Below are 26,996 nucleotides of genomic sequence, written 5' to 3'. Positions count from 1 at the left end.
AATGTGGTTATTGTACAGTCATAGCCTCTTGAAATTTATTGTTAGATCAAATATTTTACCTGGCGAGTGAAAGCTGCAAGTCAGTAAGGAAATCAATATATGAGAGGGTAGACTGGAACTGAGCACTGTTGATCATAATTTTGGATTCATTGTAATTAGTTTACATTTTCTATTGCGATGTCAGTTGTAAGGAAAATTAATAAAAGCATGTTTGAAAAATTTATAGAAATGTCTACCATGAGGTTTTATTTCGAGAAAGTCCAAATCATTGTTCACAAAGAAAATTCATAACATCATGTATTTGTATTTACATATATATATGTACACAACATATTCAGGAATATCACTTGACAGTGATAAATACAATAATTATCACTCACTCACACCGACTGACTTCATCAGTTCCATTGTAATTTTGTGAGTCAATCTTTTGCCATGCTTACTGTGATCTTACTCAATAAGCCAAAAGAGATTTTTATAGCTACCTGTAGTTGGTCAGTTAGATAAGTCAGTCTTGCTTAGTTTCCTCTTCTGAAAGAGTAACAGTATTAAATAGAGACCATTGCATACGCAGTCATAACAGTCAATAAATGAGATTTTTTTCACAACATTAAAAATGTGAACGTCAATTTTTCCTTCAGAATACTGATTCTCTCTTTCCTAAAATGATTTATGGAGAGTGCCAGCTTCATCTTTTCACCAACTTAACAACTTTCACACTAAAGCCAATGTTCCTTCATGGAAGAAAAATCTTCAAGAAGGTTCAGACAACAATGCTGCTCAAAAAACTCACAAACTTGCTTCATAATTAAAATGCCAGTGAAAAATGGGAAACAAGCCACTGCCAATGTCACTCATGATGGGATAATGCAAAAGCATGATCCTGTATCAAATGTCCTAGCTGCAGTGATTTCTACAGTTCACAAAATAATGCAACATCGACAGTATCTCTGACGGCTCCCGCCTGCTGAAGGTGGTGGTGTAACTGGGGCAAAATATGCATGAACTTTGATGTTGGGTAGATGATTCTGTAAAAGCATCAAATTATTGTAATGAAAATGCCTCTACACTACATATTACGAACAATTAGAAGTCCCAACCATAATACTTGAGTTAAGAAAAATCACTACCTTAAAAATATGCCTTCATGTTGCTGGCTTTTGTTTTCCATTAATTCTAATGAGTGAATGTTTACAGTCAACTTAAAAGTTTAAGGACAAGTCATGTCAATGACATGTTATGTCAAGTATGGTTTTCCATTTACTGGATAATGTTCTTACCCTTAACCTCCTTATCCCAGCACGGGTTATTAGTTGGCAGTCGTACAGCTCAATGCGTTGCAAAGCATGGCAGGTGACGAGGTGTTCAAGTGATGCATCTGTCACCAATGGGCAATTATCAAGTTCAAGCACAGATAGAGATTCTGATGCACAAGCTGATGTGCCAAGGTGGCGTAATCCTTCATCTGTTATTAACTCACAATGTGATAAGCTCTGAAAGAAGATAAGTTTAAAATATTTATTGCTCAAAAGCTTAGTAATGTATCAAACAATAATAAATTTATAACATATGGGTAAATAATCATTCACATTTAATTTTATCTTGACTTGGAAAAAAAATTTTCTTCATTGTGTGAGAGACCTAACATAAAAGTGATGAATAGTTTTGTATGTCTCACAGCCATAGAAAATTAGTCACTAGTTTTTCTTGGAGATCATCTTCCCTACTTCAACTGAAGACCATTACCTGATTTAAATTTATCTATCTTCATTTACAGAATTTTATTGATTAAAAACAGGCCTGCATACATCTGATTTGTCCACTTGGCCTCTCTTGAAATTGTTTTTAAGCTCATTTAAGTTATTTCTATCCCAACCTTTTTTTATCTTTGTGTTTGTTTCTCATGACAACCTTATTTTTATTGATATATACATTGTCTGTAGCCTCTAGCATACCAAGGTGATACCGAGTGCTTACAACTTGAATGGGACTGTTACATTCCTTTCTCCAACTTTAATCATATGCTGAATACCCTTTCCGGTTTTAGTGAGTCTTTTGAAATCAAATAAGCTTCTATACAGTTTAATATAACTTTCACACAAGTTGTGCCATTAGTACTAATCATGCATGTATCACTGTTGTCGTCCTTCCTGAAAAACCTGTAAGTATCATTCTGAGACATTAGTTCTTTTAATGAGTTAAAATATTTCCTAGGTCAAATATAAATCCAAAATATTAAAGACATTACATTTCTATGCGACTTTACTGATCATGTAATCACACAAAAACCATTGAATCAAAATCAGGTGAAATTTAGGGATGATAATAGTAAATGGGAAAAATCTAGAATAGATGGAGATTATGCAAAATATTTCTGATAAAAAGCACAGAAGACATCAAGCAGACACCCAAAGTGCAGCATAAATAATTCACTATAGCACCGGTTTTCACAGAATTGTGATATGGGTTGGTTTTCACCAACTGCTTGAGCATTCAGCATTGGGTTATTACACACTTCATTTTAGTTATTGCACACTTTGCAGGTTGCATTATCAGCTCCTGATAACATACTAGCATTAAAGACATTGATGAACATCAATGTCTTTGATGATATGAACTCCAAATGGTGGCAAAAGTTGAAAATACAGTGCTGAATACTCGCCAGCTACTTAAAACCCTCAAAAAAATGAACATGAACTGGTGGTTATTGAAAATATCAACAATAGTCTTATTTATCAATTTGGAAATTTTATGTGGCATCACAAGAAAAAGTAAGGCATTTTTAACGTCGGTTTCCAATGTTTTTCATGTTACCAGAAAAACAAATACTTATAAGAAAGGTTAAAAGTATTTGACATGTTTAATCAAATTTGCTTCACATTTTTCATGCATTTGTCCCTCTAAATTAGAGCTGTTAGACCTCTTATTATCAGACTTTGTGTTTTAATCTCTCAATTTCTCACAGAGATGATGAGTTGATTTTTATTGAATTTAAGGTTTCAATCATAACTGAGACTTTTATATTGATTCACCGAAATTAGTTGCCAATAACTGGTTAATAAATAGAATTTCTTTCCATTTAAAAAACTAGCATCAGACTGTATGCCAGTAGTTATCTGAATGGTGCGCGATGGTATGCTTTTTTCCTCACATTATCATTTTGTTAACCAACATAGTTGTTGCACTTAAGCCTAGCTGGATAAATACTTAGTTGAGTAAGTTCTTTTTCGTTTAAACAGTTGGCAAGTGGTTTCTTTATTTTTTGAATAGTCATATCAGCACCAATCACCTGCCAAATTCATAATTGTTTTTCACATCATGGCTATTCCGACTGGAATTGTCCCATTACAAGGAAATTACAATATCTTAAGGGCATGATGGACTGTTGCAGAGCAATGTGGTGAGACTTCTAGTCATATTGTGAAAGAATAGTTTTTAGGATTAAAAGAATGCCTTTCTTTCTAATTTCACCTTGCACAAATTTTTACTCATCAGCTAAAATATTGTTAGATAGGCATAAAAAATTGGTGCTGGTGTGTACAATGGCCCACAGCACAATATTCTGAGGGCTGAAAATAATGCAAGTTATTTTTGCAAACTTTCTGACAACTGGGGCTAGGAGAAGATTGTCTTAAAGGAGTTGTGCATGCATCATGGGTGGAAAATAATGAGTTTTAATGGCAAATGAGTTTAAGTGGCAAATTTAACTACTGCCTTTAGAGTAAAGTTCCTGGGATGGAGAAAGAAAGCATCTTAAGGTGTATTTTAAATGGGTTCTACTGTACTTCCTTCAAATTAATATTTATGTCCACTCACAAAGGAAACTGCAAATCAATGTAAAACAAGAATAGTCACAATATTTCCCAAAGGTAAAAATATCACAAGGAAAATAATGGGATGCTCAACACAAGATTTGCTCTAATACTAGGACACAGAAAAATACAATATATTTAACTCTACCTATCATCAACTTTAACATCATACATTCTTGTTTCCGGTAATTTCACAAGTAGGTCTACCCAGGGTGGCTTTTGATTCTTACCCCTCATTCCCTCTTTAGTCTTCTGTATTTTTCTCTCACTTAATGTTAACTACCATTTTGTACCTTTTTTGCCCTCTCCCTCTTTTTCCTTAGGCCATCCCTCCCCAGGGAACCCACCAGTATCTGTCTGGTGCCATGTCTTAGCCAGTATCCCATTCAACTAGTTAATCTGTTTCCTAAAATGTTAAATATGTTTCTTTCTTTGCCAACTTCCACCAACATCTGCTCATTCCTCATCCTTCCCAGACAGTAGATTTTTTTTCCATCCTCCAAGTCCACATTTCCAATACTTTAATCTTTTATCCTCTTCTATTTTGAATGTCCATCTATTTACCTTGAATAAGTCACATTGCAAACATTTTGTCATTCAATTCTTCTCTCCTTCCAGTAATTCACAAAATAATTCCCTATTCATGCTGTAGACCTCCTTGGCTAATCATATTCTACTCTCTACCTTCTAGCTATAGTGCATATCCTTCTTCAACCAGTTTCATCGACACTCGAAGATTCATACATTTTCCTCTTCATTGTGGCCTAAAAGATCATGCTTTCCACTCATCCTTGTTCAAGTCTTCTACCCTTTTATTTAACATTTTTTCACTTTCTGTGAGCATCCTATGTCATCTGCAATTCTAATATAATCCATCGCCCTTCCAACACTATATGCCCCTCTTTTTTCATTAATTTATTTTGCAATAACTCCCTCAAAAAGTATATATTAAACCATGCTGGGTGGAGACAGCAGAATTTCCTTCCCCCTGTACTTAAAATGGATAAATATTGATGGGTGCTACATTTAATATTTTTCAATCAGCTTTCATCCACTCCTTTTGATGTATGAGATAAGAAAAGATCCTACCCAAAAATGAGACTTGACTAAAATTGATCCTCCAACTTTCACATTTCAATGCTTTAAAGACAAAAAATCCTCTGTTAAAGGAAATTTAGAAATTCTAAAGACTTTCAAACGTCTTGCTGACATTTTACTGGTGTATTATTTTCATAAAATGGCATATTATAATGATCCTATGGCTCCACTGAGGAGGCTAAATTGATTAGGGTAAATTTTCTCTACACCTGGATTATTTTTATTACTTTTTAATTAGATTCAAATTATACAGTACTGTTCACCATAAATTCATTTAAATAAGACAATACATTAGATCCAAATCTGCTCTAAAAATAATAAGTAAAGGTGTACCAGCAGAATTTATAAAAGATTTAAAATAACCATTTTAAAATGAGTTCATAGCAGCAGCTATTGCTAAATTGTAACACAATTTACATAACAGGAGACATCACCGAAGAAATATGGACGAAGATTATACAGTTACAATTTTTACATTTGGTTGAGTTGAAAATTTCAAGTTCTACAATTCTAAGGAAGAACTAAAACTTTAAATAAGAACTGAACACAAAATCTGAAGGAGAGCAGCCTCAAGTGGTGATTGAACAGAAACTACATTTAATAATGTGAACATCTACATTTCAAAAATATCTCCTCATAGTAAGTCTTAAAATATAGCAAAAATCAAATTTCAATGCCACAAAACCTCATTGCAAACAATAAAATTGCCACCCAGCTCATTTCTAGTAGCAATTTAAACCCTATTATTTTTCTCAAAACATATTTAATAGACTGACTGTTTAGGGACTTACCAACTTTTCCAGGTGTGGACAACCTATTGCTAAATGAAAAAGGGTGGCATCGGTGATGAGGACACATTCTTCCAAATCCATCTTCTCCAGCAAATGGCAGTTCTGTTAAAGTGGAGGTTAAAATTATATGGTTACATGTCATTGATTTCTATGAAAATAATCAAGATGAAAGATAAAAATTTCACACAATTTTCAGATACACATCAACATTATGGCATTTTTAATATCCTCCAGTCTGTAATAATTACATTTTTTTGAATTAATGTGAAACCACTCGGCACAAAATGAGTGTTCTATCTGAAATTATTTCAATTGGTTTTTTAAAAAAACTTATTTTAACTTTATAGAAATTTTTATACATAACTATCTATCAAGTTTTGACAGCTTTGTTCACCATAAAACTTGCTCGTACAACATGTACACCAAAAACTTGATACGAGTCATTTTCAATGAAAAAATAACCTGGACTGCAAAGCATGTGGTTCAGAAAATTCACATGAGCAAACAGCTCTGAAATTTTTTTATGATACTTCATATATTCTGATACAAACAGCTGCTGAGGATTATATTAAGAATATTCAAATCTCACTAGAGCTGTGATCAAATTTATTGGCCTCATTCATTAGATTTGAAAGGGAGAAGTTTGGCCCTAAACCTTCGTGTGATCAATAATACCAATAATGTTTACTTTTATCTGAGGATTGGTAAATAGTAGATATAACGTGGGACATGTCATTAAGTATAGATTACTTATCATTTACAGCAGAAAAAGTGAAAAAAGATGACACAAAGGAGCAATGATACAAAACAGTATACAGTATGATTAAAATTACTCGGTTCAGTATTAATTTCTATAGCAAAAAAAGGAAAAAAACAGCAAAGTAAGAGCTATGGCCATAAGGTTAACTTCGACTCCAAACAAATATCAGCAAGAGGATGAAGAAGAGGCTATATATGATTTATAGGTAAGATCAGTATGTAATTAAAAAGGGGAGAAAATTATGCATGAACAGTAATAAAATACTGAGATGGAAGAATACAGAACTTAAGGCATTTGATAAAGAGTTCCTTGGACATAATTGTTCACAAAATGACGAAGATGGTGAAGTGGATTTGAGGCATATGCAATTTAGGTATTTGAAACTTTTAAATGACACCGATAAAGGTAGCAGATCAAGAATAAGGGTTTTTATTCATTTCCCAATCTTTTCAAATTTTATACCAGGGAAATAATATGGGAGCAGCTCTAGGTAGGAATGAAGTAGGTGGGGAACTGAATGTTAGATTTGAAGTTCTAGAGCTCTAAGTAAGCCAGTCCGTCAATAGTTTGCAGTCACTGCTTAGAGCATTACAGAAATAGTGTATGCAATGTGGGGCAAGAATCAATCATAAGAAAACAAAAAAATAGGAAGGCTTAATATGTACAAACATTAAAGTTAAGAGCATAGATTACAGCAGGCAGAACACTTCACTCATTTAGGAAGTATTCTCAGAGCAGTGTGGGAAAAGTAAGTAAGGACATTAAGAAAATGACTGCACTAGCTGAAAAATTATCTACAAATAGGAAGGGTTTGATGACAGGGAGCATAAGTAAATATTTATTAAAAGATGAGCAAAAACTTTGATGGGAGGGCATAGATTTGTATGGTCTCAATATGTGGTTTTTGAGGAGAGGCCAATTTAAGACCTTTGAAATGTGGGTTTATGAGAGAAAGGAGAAAATTAAATGCACCAAAAGGAAAACAAATTCTAAGCATGGTAAAGGAGAGAAAGTTGTTGAAAGACATTCATAACAGGAAAAGAAGATATATTTATCCTCAAGGATATACTACCTTGATCAAAAAGTTCCCGGAATAACCACCGTGTGGCGCTCCCATCGTTCCGATTTGAGTTCTGTTTTTTTTTGTTAAATTGGTACATCTGTTGTTGATATTCCCTTTAAATCTTAGTGTCATAACTTGACATTTGCAAAAGTTACGTAGCCAAGAGTACATCTATCTCTGTGTGTGTTGGCGATTTTTTACAATTGCAGAAATGGATTTAAATTTGCAACAACGAACTTGTATTAAATTTTGCGTAAAAAACGGATTTAGTGGCGCACGGACGTTGGAAATGTTGGAAAAGTGTTTCGGCAACGATTCTCTAAAAAAAACGGTCGTTTACCAGTGGCACGAGCGGTTCAGAAGTGGTCGTGAGTCAATCGAAGATGATGAACGCAGTGGCAGACCATCGACATCGAAAGTCGGTGAAAAAATTGATAAAGTAAAAGAAATGTTGGTCAATAACCGCAAATTAACCATCAGAGAAATAGCGGAGGACTTGAACATTGCCTATGGATCCGCCCAAGACATTGTGGTTAATGATTTGGGTTTCCGTCGTGTAGCAGCAAAGTTGGTTCCAAAAGACCTCAATTTCATGCAAAAAAGAGACCGTGTTGACGTCGCAAAAGACATGATTTGGGAGGCTGAATCCGATCCCACATTCATCAAAAGGATCATTACTGGAGACGAGACGTGGGTTTATGAGTACGACACGCAATCCAGACATCAGGCAAGTGAATGGCGTTCACCAAATGAGCCGAGACCAAAAAAACCACGTCGTTTTCAGTCAAAAAAGAAGGCAATGCTGACGGTTTTCATGGATTACAACGGTGTAGTGCATCATGATATTTTGCCAGAAGGCCAGACAGTAAACAAAGAGTATTATTTGGGCGTTATGAGACGTTTGCGTGAAGCAATTCGCCGAAAGAGACCAGAAATGTGGGCAGAAAACTCGTGGATTTTGCACCATGATAACGCACCGTCGCACAGTGCTATCATTATTCGTAATTTTTTGACGAAAAATGCAACAAATACCATCCAACAGCCACCGAATTCACCTGATTTGGCTCCCTGTGACTTCTTTCTGTTCAATCGAGTTAAAAAACCATTACGGGGAACGCGTTTTAGCAGCCGAGAGGAAGTAATGGAAAAATCGCAGGAAGCACTGATGGACATACCGAAAACCGAATATAAAAAATGTTTCGAGGATTGGATCAAGCGCTGGCATAAGTGTGTTGCAGTCGATGGGGATTACTTTGAAGGGGACAATATAGATTTAGATGAATAAACTTGTATTTTTAATTTTCTGAATAAATTCCGGGAAATTTTTGATCAAGGTAGTATTAAAGGGTGATGGGATGCTGTAGACTGTGGTAGAGGGGAAAATGATGGTAGGGTAGAGGGAGAAAAATAAACTATATGCTGTCACACTCTGTTTGCAAACAGCAGACTATAATTTTTGGATTTCATAACACAAGCAACCGAGGTTGAAACTTTTACTTTTTGGGCTACTTCCCTATGTTAAACATTTAAAAATATTTCTTATACATGTTTGTTTCTTGGTTTTTTAAATGAATTCAAGCTACCATATTTCCCCACCTTTAAAGACTTTTAAGCAACTTCTGTATCTGATACTTTTCAGAAGCTTTTTCCCATGATATACAATGTCTTCACGTGAATTTCTCGTACCATTCTATACATGGACGAATATTGCTCATGCTGAGAGAAACAATTTAGCCTGTCCTTGAACAAATCATTCAATTTGGCATAAAAAACCATGCATAAGCACAATAATGAAATAAATATTTCACAATTTGTTTCTAGTTTTTCTACTTGTCTCTTTTCTGTCACTGTCAGTATAAATCTTAATAATTTTTCTTTTACTCCTAAATGCCATATATAGTTGACTTTCAGACACAGCAAGTCACAAAGAGTTTCACCAATGTATCAGTATCCAATATTTTTATCGTCTAGTTTTTCTGAGATTGATTAGTTTTAATGTTGATGTTTCACTTCGCTGCATAAAAAGGTATGCCTACAGGGGTTGTGCAATTTGAAACAATATATATACACTGGGGAAAAATTTATGAATGGAAAGAGGGGAGATTGAACTCTTTCCAAAGTCTTCACCATGCCCGGAATTCAATGCAACATGCACGCGTGCACACCTCTTGCATGAAAATATCACTTTGAACACCTACATATACACTTAATTTTATCGGTGGAAGAGATAGACGTAAAGACCAACTTAATTTAAACCCCACACCATGAGTAATATATTATTAATGCAAAACAATATTTTAATGTGGAATTAATAAAAATAATATTTACTGGAAATTTAATAAATATTTATCTCAGGTTCCTTGAAACATACGGAGAACATAACAGTGGCAATAGCATTAAAAACTATTAGTCCTAGGGTTTTTGAAAGATCCAGTATCAAATGCTATTAAAAATTTTCCAAACGATTAATACAGCCTGACAGTAAAACCTACTATCAAATTATCACCTCACCATTGTCACAAGAAAGTTTAGCAAACATTTTAAATTTTTAATGGAGTTAATGCATTCTTCTGGTACCAGATTCAAGATTTCTGATAACGACACCTAACAAACAAAATAGACATCGTTCACGCAAGTTTCAACTTTTATTTTTTTCTCAGTACGCATAAATTCCCTTAATTTAAAAAAATAACAGTTAGCATCAGAGAGACTTGCTTCCTTACTTAATTATCCAGAATCTGAGTGATGTTAATTAGTCTGGCTGGTCACAAATCTTGACCAAGTACATATGTTAATATGCCATCGAGTATAAAATTTGGAGAAGCACTTTTCTATGGAATAATAGACATCTTACCCTTGCAAGAGCTTGGAACCCAACATCAGTAAACTGAGAACACCCTGCAACTTCTAAAGTTGTCAAGTTATGGCAATAATGTGCCAGAGCCACAAGAGTTGAGTCAGTAAGATTACAGCACCCAATGAGACATAAATAACGCAGCTTAGGACAATTCTCAGCTAGTGCCTGCATTCCTTCGTCAACTATATTCTGAAAAATATAAAATAGAAGAAATAAATTGCTAGTTCAGAAATTCGAAACTATTGTCTAAATTTAAAAATATATGTACATTCCATATTTATACCTAAACACAGTAATCGACCCAATGGTCGGTTTGGTAGGTGATGATAGAGTTCACCCACCCACCTATGCCCACGGCATGTGAAATTCACAGATCAGGGTAGGGGAGCCAGTTCCTTTCACTGTGCTGGCTATGGTGTCATATGAATTGGAAAGAAGATAGATCCAGGATGTCATTATGGAAAGGGAAATATGAGTAGGTCTTCATAGATTATTCTGAATTGCCCCTATTCTCTAGTTTAAATTTGATGAATACCCTGCATATATACATCAGTTTCGACGAAAAGGGGATTACTAAATTTTTAAATTTCTCTTCCATTTATCCTTTGCCCTGGAATAATACTTTTGGACACTTTAACAAAAACAGGAAAGATTTCCCCACAAAAAATTGCCCTTACCGAGGCATTTGGGGCCAATGAGTATTTGAGGCTTACTGAGATATTTCGGGCCAATATGATACTGATTTATAGTGATGTCAATACCATATCACAATGGTATCCTTACCACAATGTTCTTAAGTGCCTGAATTATAGTGATAACACTATGGTATCTTTATCATAGTAGCCTCAAATGCCCATAGTGTCCAACGAATTTTTCAGAGGGTTCTAATCAAATTTTTTCCACACAGAATCCAGAAGAAAATGCTTCCTTCTGGTTTCTGTTTACTAACTATGCCCATTATCTCTTGAGGGAAATGAACACAACATTTATTTCAGATTTTTCAAGCATACATTATTCAAGGACTTATCACATTAACTAATGCAAATGCTTCTGGTTTAAAATGCATACAGAAAACACTTTCAATTCCAAGTTTTCTAAGCAGTTACATATACAGTTTTGGTTTTTGACAGGATTGCTGCACAAGAAAAGGATAAAATGTACCATTGAACCATCCTCTTCACCACTAGGTCCAGTATTGCACTTAAGTAGGGATCTTACTGACTGAGAAGCATAACGGCTGAATCCAATGCTTCTAAGGCTCAACAATTCTTAGGGACCTTGCCTTCTGATGAATTTTTTAGCCATCTAATGAATTCTCTACAAATGTTCCGAAAAAACAATGCAACAAGGGATAAATGCTTGCATCTTGATATGGAAGCAAATAGCAATACCCAGCGCAAATGTTTGTTCTTTATCTACTAATACAACCATTACTCATTTTCCCAGCATACCAGACTAGGAAGAAAGAAGAATATGCCATCAGGTCGAAGTATACATCATAATGAATAAAATTATAAAGTGATAAACAGACCAAAGAACCTAAAATTATATTTACCTCCACCATTAACACTTTCTAGTTTCACCTTTTTATAGAAAAACTAATAAGAGAATAACATTGCTATTCACATTTTTGAAATACAATATCATTGAGAGGCATTTGTACTGATAATGCAATATTATGTCGTGCACATTCCATTCCATCTTGATTAAGTGTACTTCCAATTTATACAATTATACCTCTCAAAAGCATCTATTTATTTTCAAAAATATTATTAGCCAAGAAGAAATTCAATGACAACTCACCGCACAGCCATGCAAATTCACTACTTCCAGGTTTGGGCAGTATCGTGCCAAACTAGCCACAGCCTTGTTAGTAACCTGTAAGCATCCTTTAGAGGTGAAAGAACGGAGTTTGGGGCATCCCCTTGCCAGAGCTTCAACACCTACACAAAAGAGCAAAAACTTTTACTCCACTCATTATTGCTGGATTTTTGTTATGCATAGGTATTCAGTCAGAAGAGTAGAGGCATATTATTTTCATTTGACTCACTTTTATAAAAGACCTTGGTGTTTCCAATTTCTTTTAGACAGAAATACCAGAATTTAAAAATGTATCATAATAGTATTTTAGAAGCTAAAAATAAGACCTACTGAATGATGTAAACAAATATATTTGACATCAGATATTATTAAAATTCGACAATGAAGCTGCAATATTGGTTTCAATGGATCAGGACAGTCATTCATAAGGTATTTTGGGAGGAAGGTGAAATGTTTTTGTATGTGATAATTGGAGCGATTTTTAATATATTTTTCACCTTTGAACATAAACTCAGAAACTCTTAGGTACATAGCTATGGAAATACAAAAATTTCATAAAGTACATTTTGCAAGTTCAATAATGATGCTTGATTATTAAAAAGCACATTCTTTGAGATGAACTGCCATGGTTTTATGAATTTCAGGGAGTATGGATGCAAATAAAAATGTGGATTCATTTTGTCTACTACAATGGAACCTTGTATTACAAGCGTAATCCATTCTGCGATTTTTTTCATAAACCAAAATGCTCATTTAGTGAAACAACTGTTTGCATATAAATTGATGTAAAATGCGATAATGTATTCCATGCAAAAAAAATGAATTATGTACAAGGTTTATTCAAAGAAAATTAGAATACATTGTTTAGGATCGTGGATTACGTTCACCTTTCCTTCTATTGTGGAATGAAGCAACAGTGTATGCCCATTGTAGAAGCAAAAAGGAATGGAAATAAACTGTTCATTATTTATGATATATACCTAATTATTTTTTACTAGAAAGCTGACTTGAGACATTTTTTTCACTGATGCCTCAAAATATAGTCAAAATTCAACCTTAGAATGATTGTTAAATAAATTAATGGCATGCATGGCCATTGCCTTATTAGGGTAATGCCTCGTATGAATGGTACCATGCAGTAGTTTCTCATGACCTCCACATCTCATTTAGCCTGCTGTTTTGGTCTTAACACTTCTTGAAGGTTCATGGAGTTTCTGAATGGTAAACAAGCAGGGTTTTGATTTTCAAATCACTGATCGTATTTATGCAAAATAACAGCATGTGAAAGCCTTTCATTGCCTTGTGGTTGGGCAAAGCATTCTATTCCACTGTTATGTAGCAAATATAGGTTTTCTTCAACATATTCTTCCCGAGGAGAACTGTCTCAGCACAATTAAAAACATACTGTGGCAGATAACCCTCAGAATTTACAAGCTTGTTGAAGTCACCAATGAAGTTCTCCGCTGCCTATGACTCAGGAGCTTGCTGCTTCGCAATGCCTCACCATTTCATGGGTAATGGTTCTTCTCAATAATTTCTCGAACCATGCATGGCTCCCCTTAATTACTCGTTTGGCCATTGATGATCCAGATATTTTATCAACGTGGTCGGCCAAATTCACTTTCCCCTTCTCAAAAATTATATTTTTGTTTAAGGTGATGCATTGAAATTTCTTTTTGTTTATGCATATGAGAAGCAACCTTTCAACATCCTTGAGAATACATAATCATTACATAGATGCTGAGAATACATAATCATTACATATTTGCTCTTCACTCTATTTGAAGTTTCTATCTCCTTAATCTTTTCCATGTTCTTGAAGAAAAGACCAATCGTTGATGTCAACTGATTGTTGATGTGAATACTTGATCAGCCACGCTCACACCTTGCCACAGTGCACAACACACGTGTACACAGACACAGTGTCAATGCACATGTACACCTGCACGTGCAATGTAAATTAGGATTGAATAACATAATAAAAAAAACCAGGATCTTCTACATTTGTTGTACCACACTATGTTAAAGAGAGTGGCTAAACAAATCACATTTCATCAGAATGTCATTCAGTCTGAGAGAGACTTGCCCATCAGGGGGCAAAAAAATGAAAAATTTCAGAGTTGCTATCCAAAACTCAAAATGTATCAGCAGTTGTAAGAATAGCAAAAGCAAATTTACGTACCCACCTAACTAGAGGATGGTTGGCCCATGGCTGCAGATCCAATTATACCCTAAGTGTTAATTGAGGCTGTATGAGTATTAGATTTTGTAAGGTGACAATCCTATAGCCAATATTGATTTTTTTGGATCGCTATGTCAATATTTTGGTCAATTATGTGACCATCAACAGGACTGAGAGTTTGACAACCGGGAAGACAACAGTAATGAAGTACTGCCCACGGTCAGGTCAAGTTTGATGATCACCAAGTTGACCAAAATATCAATAGTTCCATAAAAAATAAATATTGGCTAAAGGCTTGAAACCATACAAACCCACAGCCAATAGTTCACACCCTCTTTGTTTCAAGTATTACATTTATCTAACTAACAGAATTTTATAAAATTTTGATTGCTTAAGCAATCTAATTTATTTTCTATCATTGACTTTTTTATCTCAAGCATACTTGGCATAAAATTTATAATAGAAATTCTATATATTTTTACCACAATGGGATCCAACAAAAGAGACTCAAGTGAATCTAAATCTTCAATGGTCTAATGTAAAGAAAATGAACAATTGTTAGTCAGGCTTACATCATTAATCCTGGAAAATATCTCAAAAGCACTTACACTACCCATATGGGCCATACTGAATAGGATTAGCAGGTCTCCATGCTTTACCCCAAAGATGAGATTATAAAATGGCTCAATTCTTGGACAATTCGATTCAGAAATAATTTATCGTACCCAGGTGCCGGAGTTCTGTGTGTTCTTGAAAGGTGAGAAATGAGAGTGAAAAATATCATGAATATGTCAAAACACAGGGAGAATTCATCATCTCAGGTGTCACTTTGTAGAATAAATTCATCATGAACCAAAACACAAACAACTCGTTGCTCTTTCATGGGATAACTAAGTGCTTTTGCTGAAATTCATTCAGGGGGAGAATAGATTAAGTTTGATATTTTCAAGGGTCACTATATTCTACTTAGATAGGTACTACTGCTGCTTGCCTTATACTCACAGGTGCACAAAGTATTACTGACAAATCAGCTATTGGCACTGACTTGTGTCCCTATTACTGAGAGTACCTGTTGCTCAATATTATGTCAATGGTTGGCCAGATATCTAATCCTATAAATAAAATTAAGTATTCAGGCCAACTAGAATATTAGGATAATGCCTTGCCAGCACTAATGGGTTGCCTGTCATGCCTATTATACATTCAGCTGCTTGTCGGCCATCCATGTCTTCTTCACATATTTCCAAGTCCTAAAAACTCTTTGATTCCTCCCAACATTGCGCCACCATCACTAATCCTTATGCTCCTTTGAGCCTTCCACTATAAAGTAGTAGTTTCAGGGGAGGCAACTGACAGATGAGATCATTTGTGCCAATAGACATGGATGGGAAGGGAAGGAGAAAGGGTGGAGAGAAACCTGGCATCAGCATTAGCCTACTCTTAATGAGAGGTGCCAAGGGGTGTGCAGTTTAACGTCCTTTTCAATGGACGGCGTACTCACTCAAAGTGCTCTCCACAGAGCGCCTCAAGTGGAAATCGGGATACCACTGAAAATAGATCTGCCATCACCAGGATTCAAACTCGCGCCCTCTGGGTAGGAAGCCAGTATGTTAGCCACTGCACCATCCCATTCCCCTTTACAATCAAATTCCCTGTGATCAGCCATAAAGTTGAACATTATGGAGAGCTGCCTTTGGTTTAGTATGATCTTGTGCTTTCCCAGCGAATTGCTGTAGAAAAGGCTATTACGGGCTTCCACCAGGTCAGTTCCTCAATAGATGAAGCCAACGTTTTGGAAAATGAGTTGTTTTCCAAAGCATTGGCATCATCAATGGACAAGCTGATCCGGTGGAAGAGCCGATTAGCCTTTCCCACTGCCTTTAGTTTTTTTAAATACTCCCATTCTTTCATAGTTCCTGACATACAAGTTATACCACATGCTTGTTTACCAATAACATAATCACACACATGATTAGTGAGAATGATCTTACTCTTTAAGAAAAAACTCCTTTGCTAGGAGAAATATAAACAATTCCATATTTACAATATAATATGTAACTTTTGAAGTTATTTATTCCATTTCATTGAGCATAACCAACTGATATCACATCAAGGTGAATACAAAATACCCCTTTACATCCATTATTTAAATTCTTAACATCAATCTAACCATCAGCTATTCACAGAGGGTAAATCTACACAGACTGATGGTCACGGACCAGAAATCTCTTCAACTGGGACATATGGATGGAGTTGGACCAGCCGTAAGAAGAATCGTTATTGATGATAGTGGGCGAAGTTTTCTGGCAATGATCATCACCAGTGATACATATCACTACAGTTACAGAATACGACCCCTACATTTAAATTTATTCTAAAATCCACCACAGGTGCATTTGTCAAGGAGTATTAAGTGTCGAACCACTAGAGGAAACTGCAGGGTTACTATAAAAAATATATCACTGAGAAGTAACCTTCCATTTTTGAGTAAGGTATTTGAATTTATTTTGGGAACACAAGTTTTAATTCTACTTCAATACAGATCATAAGCACTATAACATTCCCCAATGAAATACATTTACACTAAAAGTTAATTTCCAAACACTAATGTTGGAGTGAGCACATTCGACTATTAACCAACCCACGCTACTGCACCCTGAAAGGAATACTATGTAACAATTTAGGATGACAAATTTAATTATGGAACTGCATTCAATACTATAGCTTTTGATGCTCACTTCAGCACTGATTTCCAGTGTCCTGGAATAGTCCTCCATTTTAATAACTGGTTGTCCGTGATTATTTGAAATCAAAATAAAACTAGATATCATTAGTTAGAAAAAAATTGAGGATCACTAACCATTTTCATGAATGCGATCACACCAAGATATATTGATGTGTGTTAGTGCTGGGCAGGAATCTGACAGGGCTTCAAGAGACAAATCTGTGATGGATGAGCAAGATCCCAAATCAAGTCTTTGCAGCTTTCCGCAGTATCTACTCAGCGAGTGGCATGTGCTGGAATTAGAATATAAAGTAAAAGAAATTTTTATATAAACACCAATAACAAGTAATTTCGAACATACTAAACTAATTCTAGCACTGCCAATATTTCAAAGTGCAAAAATCATTCACCTCGACAGGAATACAACACCTGGATCCCTTGATGTCCTGCCAAGTGCTTTAGCTAGTTAAGCTACCTAGGCATCCTCTCACACTCTGAAATTCTGGTCAAGGCAAATGATTGTAACACTTAAAAATTGTTCCAAAGTAATGCTCATTAGTGGATGACTCCATTAAAAGTTGCAGCATTTCTCGCAGTTTCTCTTAATTTGTTCAGTCTTATACTGTCATTACTGCAATTATTTTAAATGTTAAGCATACATAATGTTATGGCAAACTTTTAGAGGGAATAGAAATGTTATGCTTGGGAACAATGAGACCCATTAAGTCATCTTTTAGGTAAAACTGGTTCAGTACTCTATGATGTAGGAAATCAACTCGCATATGCACAACCTTAACATGTCATCAGTGGCTACTACTCTTTGGCTTTCCCTATGGGAAACTGATTAATGGGAAGTTTTGCATAAGTACATTGGTGAGCCCAATTTTATTCCATGTCCTATTTATTTAATGCAAGTTTTAGAGGAGACAACAAGCTTATCTCCACAAAAAGTAACATACCGGTTGATGAAAAACCACATTTCATTCACACTATAAGAAATTGAGACCAATTGGCATCAGATATTAGATGGAATAGCAGAAGATTTCTTGACTAAGTCATTTCCATTGGCTTTCCTCTCCTGTTCTTTCCTCCTTCATCCTTGCCCTTAAGACTTGTATTTATCAACAGTCTTTCAACCTCAGCAGTGTTAATCCTGCAGTTAACCATTTTGAATTGAACTCCCTGTCTTTTGGTCAGCTAATTTTCTATTTACATTTATAATTTATAAGATTATTTCAGGCTGTGTTTGAACTCCACAAATGCATTCCACAAGTCTCAACTGTGGTAGGATAACTGATGTATTTAGACATCAGTTGACTTGCTTGAAATGCACAACTACTCTCAACGTCACATGCAGACTTATGCACTCAATGAAAATATGGCCGAGGGTAATCTATGAGTAATAATGTTACTGTTGGGAAATCTAAGTTTTGCCATTTAATATAGCTTATACCATAGCTTTAAACAGCAGTTTCTGTGTAAACTTATATATTTTTGTAATTTTAATTATGATATAAGTTCATATTGCACAAGTTTACTTTTTCCTGATGAAATATTTATTAGTGCTTTAAAATGCTAAGAGAGAAGCTAAAAAATTTTGACAATTAGTCCAGCAATTGAGATGTTTTATGAATACCAGGTCTTGCTCAGAGTAACATATCATTCAATCCACTTAACAAAGTATTCAACATACCTGTCTGTGATTTTGGTACATCCATTCAAATTAAGATCTTCAATATTGTTGCATTGTTGTGCAAATGTTTTCATGGCAGAGTCTCCTACAGACTGACAACCACGAAGGCTAAGTTTCTTCAGAAACCCACCACATCTACGAGCTATGTTTTCAACAACCACACCCTAAAATGAAAATTATTTTCATTTCATTTCTACAAAAAATTAAAACAAATTATTCATACAACCAGCATTTTTTAACAATCAATAAAATGCAATGATTTTTTTTCAGCTTCATTAAAATACTTAATGGAAAACTTCAATGCTATTAAGCACATCTCATGTCACAATATTAGAATAAGGCATAAATAAATATTACACATATCAATATGACAAAAAAGTGAACTACAGTAGTCCCCTATTTCCATGAATCCACAATCACATGCATTAACACGCTTGTTGTAGTGTGATCTCCCTCCTCAGGTTTTAAACATAGGTACCTGATTGCTCAGTAGATGGTGACATTTGTCCATTATAAACTATAAAAAAATTGAATATTTGCTGTACTATCAAAGACAAACACAGGAATTCATTGGATTTCAAAAGGAAACTTTAATTGATGAACTTGAAGAATAGCAAAACATTAGAATTTAATGACAAAGCAAATGACTTCGTTGAATTATTACAATGTGATGCAATTGCATTAAGAAATGAACATCCAATGGAGCTGGAAGACCAAAGTAAGAGGGGTGGAATTCCTGAGACAGAATGAAAAGCTTACAACTCCAAAAACATTCAAGGTTAAAAAGACAGAGGAACTTTTTCAAATGGTAGAGGAGGACTAGCAGGTATTGAGGCACAGGAGGCAAACTCCAAATCTTTTAAGAGGGTATCCAAGTTAGGCATTACTGTTTCATGCTATGAAATGATTTTTTTGAGGAAAAACAGTAGCCTGCCAACATCAATGGACAAATGTACATACATGTAAATTTTAAACTAATGATATTCCATTGTCTCCAGCAAAATCAGCATATCATCATCAAAATTTATGCATGCACTATGCGCTCATTGATCAGTTTTTTCAATTATGTAGTACTTTACATGAGTATAATGCTCGCCATGTATACATTTCAGTGTTCTTAACTTTTTTTGGTCTGTGCTCCTATAGTCAGCCTTAATTATCCAATGAAGTGAGTTTAACATATGTTTAAGTATAATATGCATATTAAGTAAACTAAACTTGTGCAGATTGAGTTAGTGTGGTGGCTATCACCCCAAGGGCCTGGGTTCGAATCCTGGAGGCAGCAGATCTTTTTCAGTGGTATCCCGATTTTTACCTGAGGCACTTTGTGGAGAGTATTTTGAGTGAGTATGCCATCCATTGGATGAGACGTTAAATTGCAGATCCCTTGGAATCTTTCATTAAGAGTAGACTAATGCTGACACCGGGTTTCTCTCCACCCTTCCTACATTTCCATCCATCTCTAATAGTGCAAATCACCTCAGCTGTTGGTTGCCTACCCTAAAACGACTACTACCGAAGCCCATCATCAGATTTTTTCTGTCATTTCCACCAAAGCCTGTTTAAATTACATATATGCAATAAAATGGCACAGTTGACTGTTTTGTTTCAGAAAATTTAAGTATGCGCTGATGTAAACATGTATATACTGGTGCAGCCCTCAAGTGCAAGAGCATATGTTGTTTATAGACACCAATTTGATTTATTTGTGGTATGCTCAGATTTTTTTTCTAATCAATCTATTTTATTTGCAACCCTGCCAGAGCCTATGGCTCAATGGGCTCTCTTCAGAATGGAATTGAATAAATAAAATATTCTTCAAGTTACATGGTTTTGCAGATGGATGAGTTTGGGATTTGTAGTTAAACACAAAACCATTATTGTCATAACGTTTTCCATTAACCTAACCAGAAAAATAAAACTTTCAACTTGGTTTAAATATGTATCTTTTGAGTTAAGTGTAAAAATTCTTCACAAAGGTAAATCATCTCATGCAATGACACTGAAATTTTAACTAACAAGGTTGTATACCAAAAATTGTAGGCTGAGGTATATTATCTCACTTGTTACATCAATATGTTGGCAAGAGTAGCCACACAGGACAATGTATAATAAGTCATCACAACACACATTAGTGCAAATTCCTTCTATGAATGTGCTTTTTTTCCCCCTATTGCTCTAGTGTAACCAATTAAAACTTTCTCAGATTTTGTCACGATTGATGCCCCAACCCAGCCCTGCAGGTAGAAACTTGCTATTCCATAGATCTTAATTATCCAGTCAAGTAGTTTTTCGTTAAAAGCTACTTATTTTTTCCTTACTCTTTTATTAACAGCATGAGAATGGTAAATTCAGTAATCAAATATTTATAGAGGATTAAAATTTGGAAGGAGCAGTCCCTCGTTCTAGACTCCACCAGCTGATGGGACGAGTTGGTGTGGTTCCGATGAAATAGTTGTTAATCCACAAGTTCTCTTTTTCTTTACCTTGCTTTCTATGATTACCATGGTTAACTTTTTTAACTTTAGCTGAATGGCTAATGCTGTGTAAGCATTCAGATGTTGGGAAAAGATTAATTTGATTCTGTGAATATTAAATTACCTACAATCCATTTCGTAAATAACTATGTTGATACTAATCTACCAATGGTATTTTTATGAATTCATCTTCCTATTAATGCAAATGTCCTGGCAGATTGTTGCAGTAACATCCTCAACTAAATTTATTTAACAAAAATATTTTTTTTTAATATATGAAAAAATAAATATTTGCAACAATTATTAAATATGAAATATACAAACTCTTTCATACTTGGCATGATGCTCTTATACCCAATATGAATTCGGGTGAAGTAACATATCAAGAAGTATAGACAAAAGATTTCATTGGCTTGAGAAGCACTTCCCACAAAAACTCCACACCTTCCATAAACTTACAATGCAATAATTTCAAAGTGTAAAAATCATTTGCCTTGACCGGGATTTGAACCTGGATCCCTCAATTTCTGGCAGAGCGCTTTAGCCAGTTAAGCTATTGAGGCATCCTCTTACACTCCGAAAATGCCTCGGTACCCTAACTGGCTAAAGCACTCGGGTGGACATCAAGGGATCTAGGTTCGAATCCTGGTCAAGACAAATGATTTATACTCTGAAATTGTTGCATAGTAATGCACACTTAGCAGATGACTCTGTAAAAAGTAACTGCCATGGCATCTCCTGCAGTTTCTTGGTATTTCCATAACTTCTTAAGAGTCCAGACTTTTCTACCTTCCGGTCAGCAGAAAGAGTTTTCTCGCTCAGTTACAGACTTGGGTCCCCGAGGCCCACATCCAACATATTAATTCCCATGCCGCGTAGCTTCCATAGTTACCAAGGTGTCTATTTCAATCAAAATTCTTAAGTTTGGTGTTTTCTTACAGACATTTTGCATTTTTATAAATAGGTCTGACTAAGCTATACCAAAGGAATAACTTAGCAACCCAAACCATCTATGAACAGTGTTGAAAAGAAATAAAATACCTCTATGTCCCTTTGAAAATGAAAAAGATCAATTCTCTGCCAGTTGCTGCCATCCAAAGCCAACACATTCCATGCCTTGGACACCTGAGCACATCTGCACAATGAGACCACATCAAGATAGGACAGAATTCTGTAAAAAAATAATGACCAAAATAAATTACCAACTCAAACATTACTTTTTTGAAAAAATGTTCGCAATAGGTGAGATTTAAGTAGGAGGGTGTGTCTTTTATCATTTGTCTTTGAACCCATTCACTTAAAATAAGATTAACCATTAATGCAAAATATTCAGAGTGTAAAAATCATTCGCCTTGACCGGGCGAATGATTTTTGCCCTCTGAAATTGTTGCATTGAAGTACATATTAGCGGATGACTCCATTAAAAGTTACTGTTGTGGCATCTCCCGTAGTTTCTTCGGAAGACTAACCATCTCTAGCCCACTTTGGATTGTATCCCTCTTAAACAAGGTGGACCATCCAAGATGCCATCATAAGTCAAAATACCTCACAAACTTCAACTGCTTCTGTTTGTAGTAGTCGGTGCCAATCACTGATTCATTCTATTCCCAAGTGCTAGTGGTAACTCACCCTCTTTGAAGCAATGCTTGTATAGGAGAAACCAATCTGGGAGTCATTGGTGCGACTCATTTAAGCATCTAGCAATGTTATAAGATAAGTGAACAAATGTATGTGCATACTAAACACACACAAACACACTATCTGTTAGAGAGGGTTTGCGACACAATGGAAAGAATTATTTTCAACCCATTTACCAATTATGAGTACATATTAGGATGAAGTATTAGCACAGGGTAAGGTCTTTATTATAACTGAATGAAACATTTAGTTTCAATTACTTCATTTCAGAATTAAAATAAGGCTAGAGAATTTCCTTGACCAATACAGTCACTTTTAGATGTTCAGCAAAGTGGAAAAATGTTTTTATTGCCACAACATGTCAGGCTTTCTTTGATCAACAGTTTTAAATATATATATATATATATATATATATATATATATATATATATATATACACACACACACACATATATACATTGAAACACGAAATCCCGCCAAACGGCGAATAAATACTCATTATATATATATATATATATATATATATATATATATATATATATATATATATATGAATGTGTGTGTGTGTATTTATATAATAATAATGAAATTTCTATTCCAATACTTCTATAGCATGTATGTGTTTCTTCTCACAAACAATCATCTTCGCCATTCCTATCCTGCTTACATAATCAAACTTATGTCACAGTAGTTCATTCCAATTTTTGGAAAATTAAGAAATTTACCATTTCTTAGGCAAGTAGCATAATATCCAAAATGTTTCTCCAGATCTAAATTAAATGAAGGAAAGTTGACCTTTCTGTTTCTTCTTCTTCTACACCATCAGTCTGAATTCCCAAATACCTTCACATGCTCCTCTACTTTGTTAAATTCTAATTGGCCTTCACTAAGACACTCTTACACATTCTTTGACAGATTGTTCCTTAATGAATGGGTTGCAAGACTAATTGTTCCAAAGTTTTCAAATTTGTCTGCCCTTTTCTTTTTTTGTTAGGAATGATAACATTCTTCTTAAAGTCCATCAATATTTCTCCTTTCATATTCATATTGGGTCCCATAGCTGTGTTAGAGCCTTATTTTTCAAATTTGATATCAACATGTTATTGATCCCTTATTAATCATTTCCAAACCCTTGTTTGCCTTTATTATTTACTACAACATTAAATTCTAATCTCCTCTTTTAATGTCATTGATGACCCTCTCATCTAGAATGGATTCCTTCACTGCTATCAATATTATCCATACTCCTTCACCTAATTACTTTATATTCATCTTTAATTAATATTTTGGCATTGTTATCCTGATTGACCTTTCTCTACATTCATTGAAGTGTTGTCTGGCAGTTACCTAGGCTTTTTCGTTTTCCTTGGATAAGATTATACCGGACTGATAAATATTGGCAAAATAAAAAATAGTAATTCCACATATAAAATCAACTTTAACGAGACTAAGACTTCACTCTGTTTTTTCATGGAATTACAAAGTTTTATTATAACATTACTCATTGTGGAACAACTCCACAAAGTTACACCTGATATTATTAATTAAGCTGCACTTTTTCACATGGGGTTTTTGAAATTCTTTTCTGGCTCTTCAGATGGTTTAATTGCTTGACCATATGTAATGTATATAGGTGCCATTTTCATCAGATGATTTTTTAAAAGGCCTAACCAATATGCTTTCTTCCAATGATACTACTTTGTGGAATAGAGAAGTATGATTAGTAACCAACTTAAAATTATTATATAATACAGGAAGATCACTGCATACCAAAAAAACAGCATTGATATTTTTTGTCTGTTAATGATAATTCTGAAAACAAATATTTCATAATGAATGTTGCATTTATACATTGGCATTCATTATGTGTCAGCAGTTGTTTCATCACCGGGAGAGAGAGGTCTTCATGAAACTTTTTGGGGTGAGGAGGAGTTGAAATCAATGACAGGAAGGATTAGGTAACACTTTCAAAAATATCACCACCAGACTAAAATATGGTAATCAATATCCCCATTTCAACATGTCTTTCATAAGAGTTTGGAAAGTAAAATATCTAATCAGATATCAATGCTGCCTTCTAGTTAAACTCTCATTTCTAACATGAAGTTCACTTCCATACCATTACATATTCCTGTACCTACAGTAAAATTGGAAGAGTGCTATCAAACAACAAGAATGTTGCGTACATTTGAAATAAAGGAAAACTGTAATCCTACCCAAAATGAAATTTTGAAAAACTCAAAAAAAAACAATGATAAAATGTCAATCATTAAAATATAGAATTACGCATTAATTTCAATAACACTTGCAATGGGCCATCGCTGAACAGTAGTTCACCTAAGTCGTCACTGGAAAATTTCCAGTGAAGGAGGTTCTAGCGTTAATTACTTTTTCAGATACCCATACATTTGAAAAATAGAAAACTCACCAGCAAAAATGTCAACATTTGGGTTGTATATTATTTATTATGGCTTATTTGTACAAAATAATAACATACAGCACGCTAAAATATCGTTATGTAGACGTGAAACCTTCCTGATCGTCCAGCTCTTAACTGAGCACTCAACCAACTATTCCGTCATGTGTAAATAACTCAATATTTTTAGACTATAATTTGGGATAATCCATTAAATGGAAAATGCATGCGGCATCCAAATTCATTGAGATATATTTCTGAAATGAGGAACTTGCCTGACGAAAAACATTAACATACGAAATTAATACCTGAGCAGTAATTCCTTCGGTAGCTTTTTGTTGATAAGGGCTTCATCATCCAGAAAAACACGGGTAAGCTGTAAAACCAAACAACAAGTTAACGGAAATGATGCAAAAACAAAAATTCTATTAGTATACTTGCTCCAGCATTAATAACTCACGAGATAATCATTTCGCAATGCGAATGATAGAGTACAATTGCAAACATTGTAAGGTGTTTCATATCTAATAACATAAACAAACAATGTTTACAAGGCTGTAGGGTGATATTCATGCTTACAAATGGCTTTTCTCAGCTCTAACATGCATGTCCAAATACAGTACCTTTAGAAAAATTGCATGCAAATTTAAACTAAAAATATTTAAACTTACAAGGTATTCCATTCTATTCCATTCCATGATTTTCTAGATGTACGTTCTAACGTCAAAGACTTTTCATTTGACCTTGCATTTTTCACTTGAAAACAAAGACACGCAGCTATTAAATGCAGAAAACCCTCAGTGCTTATAATTACAGCAAATTATTTACACGCACATTTACATTTTAGAATCCATTTAATCGATCAGCATTAAAGGCAGGAATAGCAACCCATTATAGAGGCAAACCCGAGAACTGCTTGAGCCGTGCACAACGTCTAACCTCACGAATCAGCTGTTTGTACTGTCAAGGAATGGCGGATGATTCACATAGCATGCCAGAAATACATCTCTACCATAAAGAGGAACATCCACAATAAAGTGTTAATTTAATTATCTCACCTCAATTGATTTTCTGTGGGAGTTTATCATGTTAATTCCCCTGAAATGTGGTCTTCTTTGTTACCCCTGTTTTGGAAATAGTCACTAATTCGCTAGAAAAGGCAAAACACAGATTGCAGGCGAGAGAAGGGATAAAAAAAGAATCAGAGTGATTTTTCATGTGTTTTCACTAACTGACTAAAAATGCAAAAAACATCGTGTTTGGAATTCGCAAATGAGCCGTAGTGAAACGTAAGAATGAAGATTTAATCAGTATTTTAAATACCACAAAGCCCTTGGAAACAGCTGGGGTTTAACAGCTGATAGACTAGCCAATAGGGACTCACCTCATTCCCCATTGAGCTATTCGCTTGAAAACCAAAACAAACCTGCGTTTGTTTTGGTGACGCCAGAGGTTGATAAATACTGACTGGTTTTTTGTTGTGTGATTGATGATTGATCTGATTTGCATGATCAACAGGAATTCTAGAACCATTTTCGTTTTATTTTACATTTTAGAAATCCGGTTAGTTGAAAATAAGTGAACGTCTGCTCTTGCCCTACTTAACACACGACAACCCAGCTATTGCTTATTTTGTTATCTCTATTTCCCTGTATTGATCTGT

General features: G+C 34.7%; 1 protein-coding gene across 4 annotated transcripts; it reads right to left on the bottom strand.

Annotated features, from left to right (window-relative positions):
- Window positions 1–217: 217 nt before the first annotated feature.
- On the bottom strand, window positions 218–26,827 carry LOC139696038 (F-box/LRR-repeat protein 20). Of its 4 annotated transcripts, none has more exons than XM_071594662.1 (12): window positions 26,392–26,702; window positions 26,168–26,293; window positions 26,005–26,089; window positions 25,642–25,709; window positions 22,321–22,450; window positions 18,803–18,966; window positions 17,245–17,402; window positions 12,185–12,324; window positions 10,379–10,570; window positions 5,702–5,803; window positions 1,281–1,493; window positions 219–1,028 (listed from the first exon to the last, which is right to left on the bottom strand). In XM_071594662.1, the coding sequence occupies exons 3-12, from the start codon at window positions 26,029–26,031 to the stop codon at window positions 921–923; spliced, it is 1,302 nt and encodes a 433-aa protein (XP_071450763.1). In that variant the 5' UTR covers window positions 26,032–26,089; window positions 26,168–26,293; window positions 26,392–26,702; the 3' UTR covers window positions 219–920. The 4 variants fall into 4 exon arrangements, with proteins under 4 accessions (XP_071450761.1, XP_071450763.1, XP_071450762.1 ...); XM_071594661.1 differs by having other exon boundaries at window positions 26,174–26,293; XM_071594660.1 differs by lacking the exons at window positions 26,005–26,089; window positions 26,168–26,293 and adding an exon at window positions 26,718–26,827 and having other exon boundaries at window positions 218–1,028; window positions 26,392–26,483.
- Window positions 26,828–26,996: the final 169 nt, after the last annotated feature.

The sequence above is a fragment of the Hetaerina americana genome, unplaced genomic scaffold, assembly GCF_022747635.1.
Source record: "Hetaerina americana unplaced genomic scaffold, ioHetAmer1.1.p SCAF_65, whole genome shotgun sequence".
NCBI classification, from domain to species: domain Eukaryota; kingdom Metazoa; phylum Arthropoda; class Insecta; order Odonata; family Calopterygidae; genus Hetaerina; species Hetaerina americana.
The sequence above is the reverse complement of the archived record's forward strand: the minus strand, read 5'-3'. Positions and strand labels throughout refer to the sequence as shown.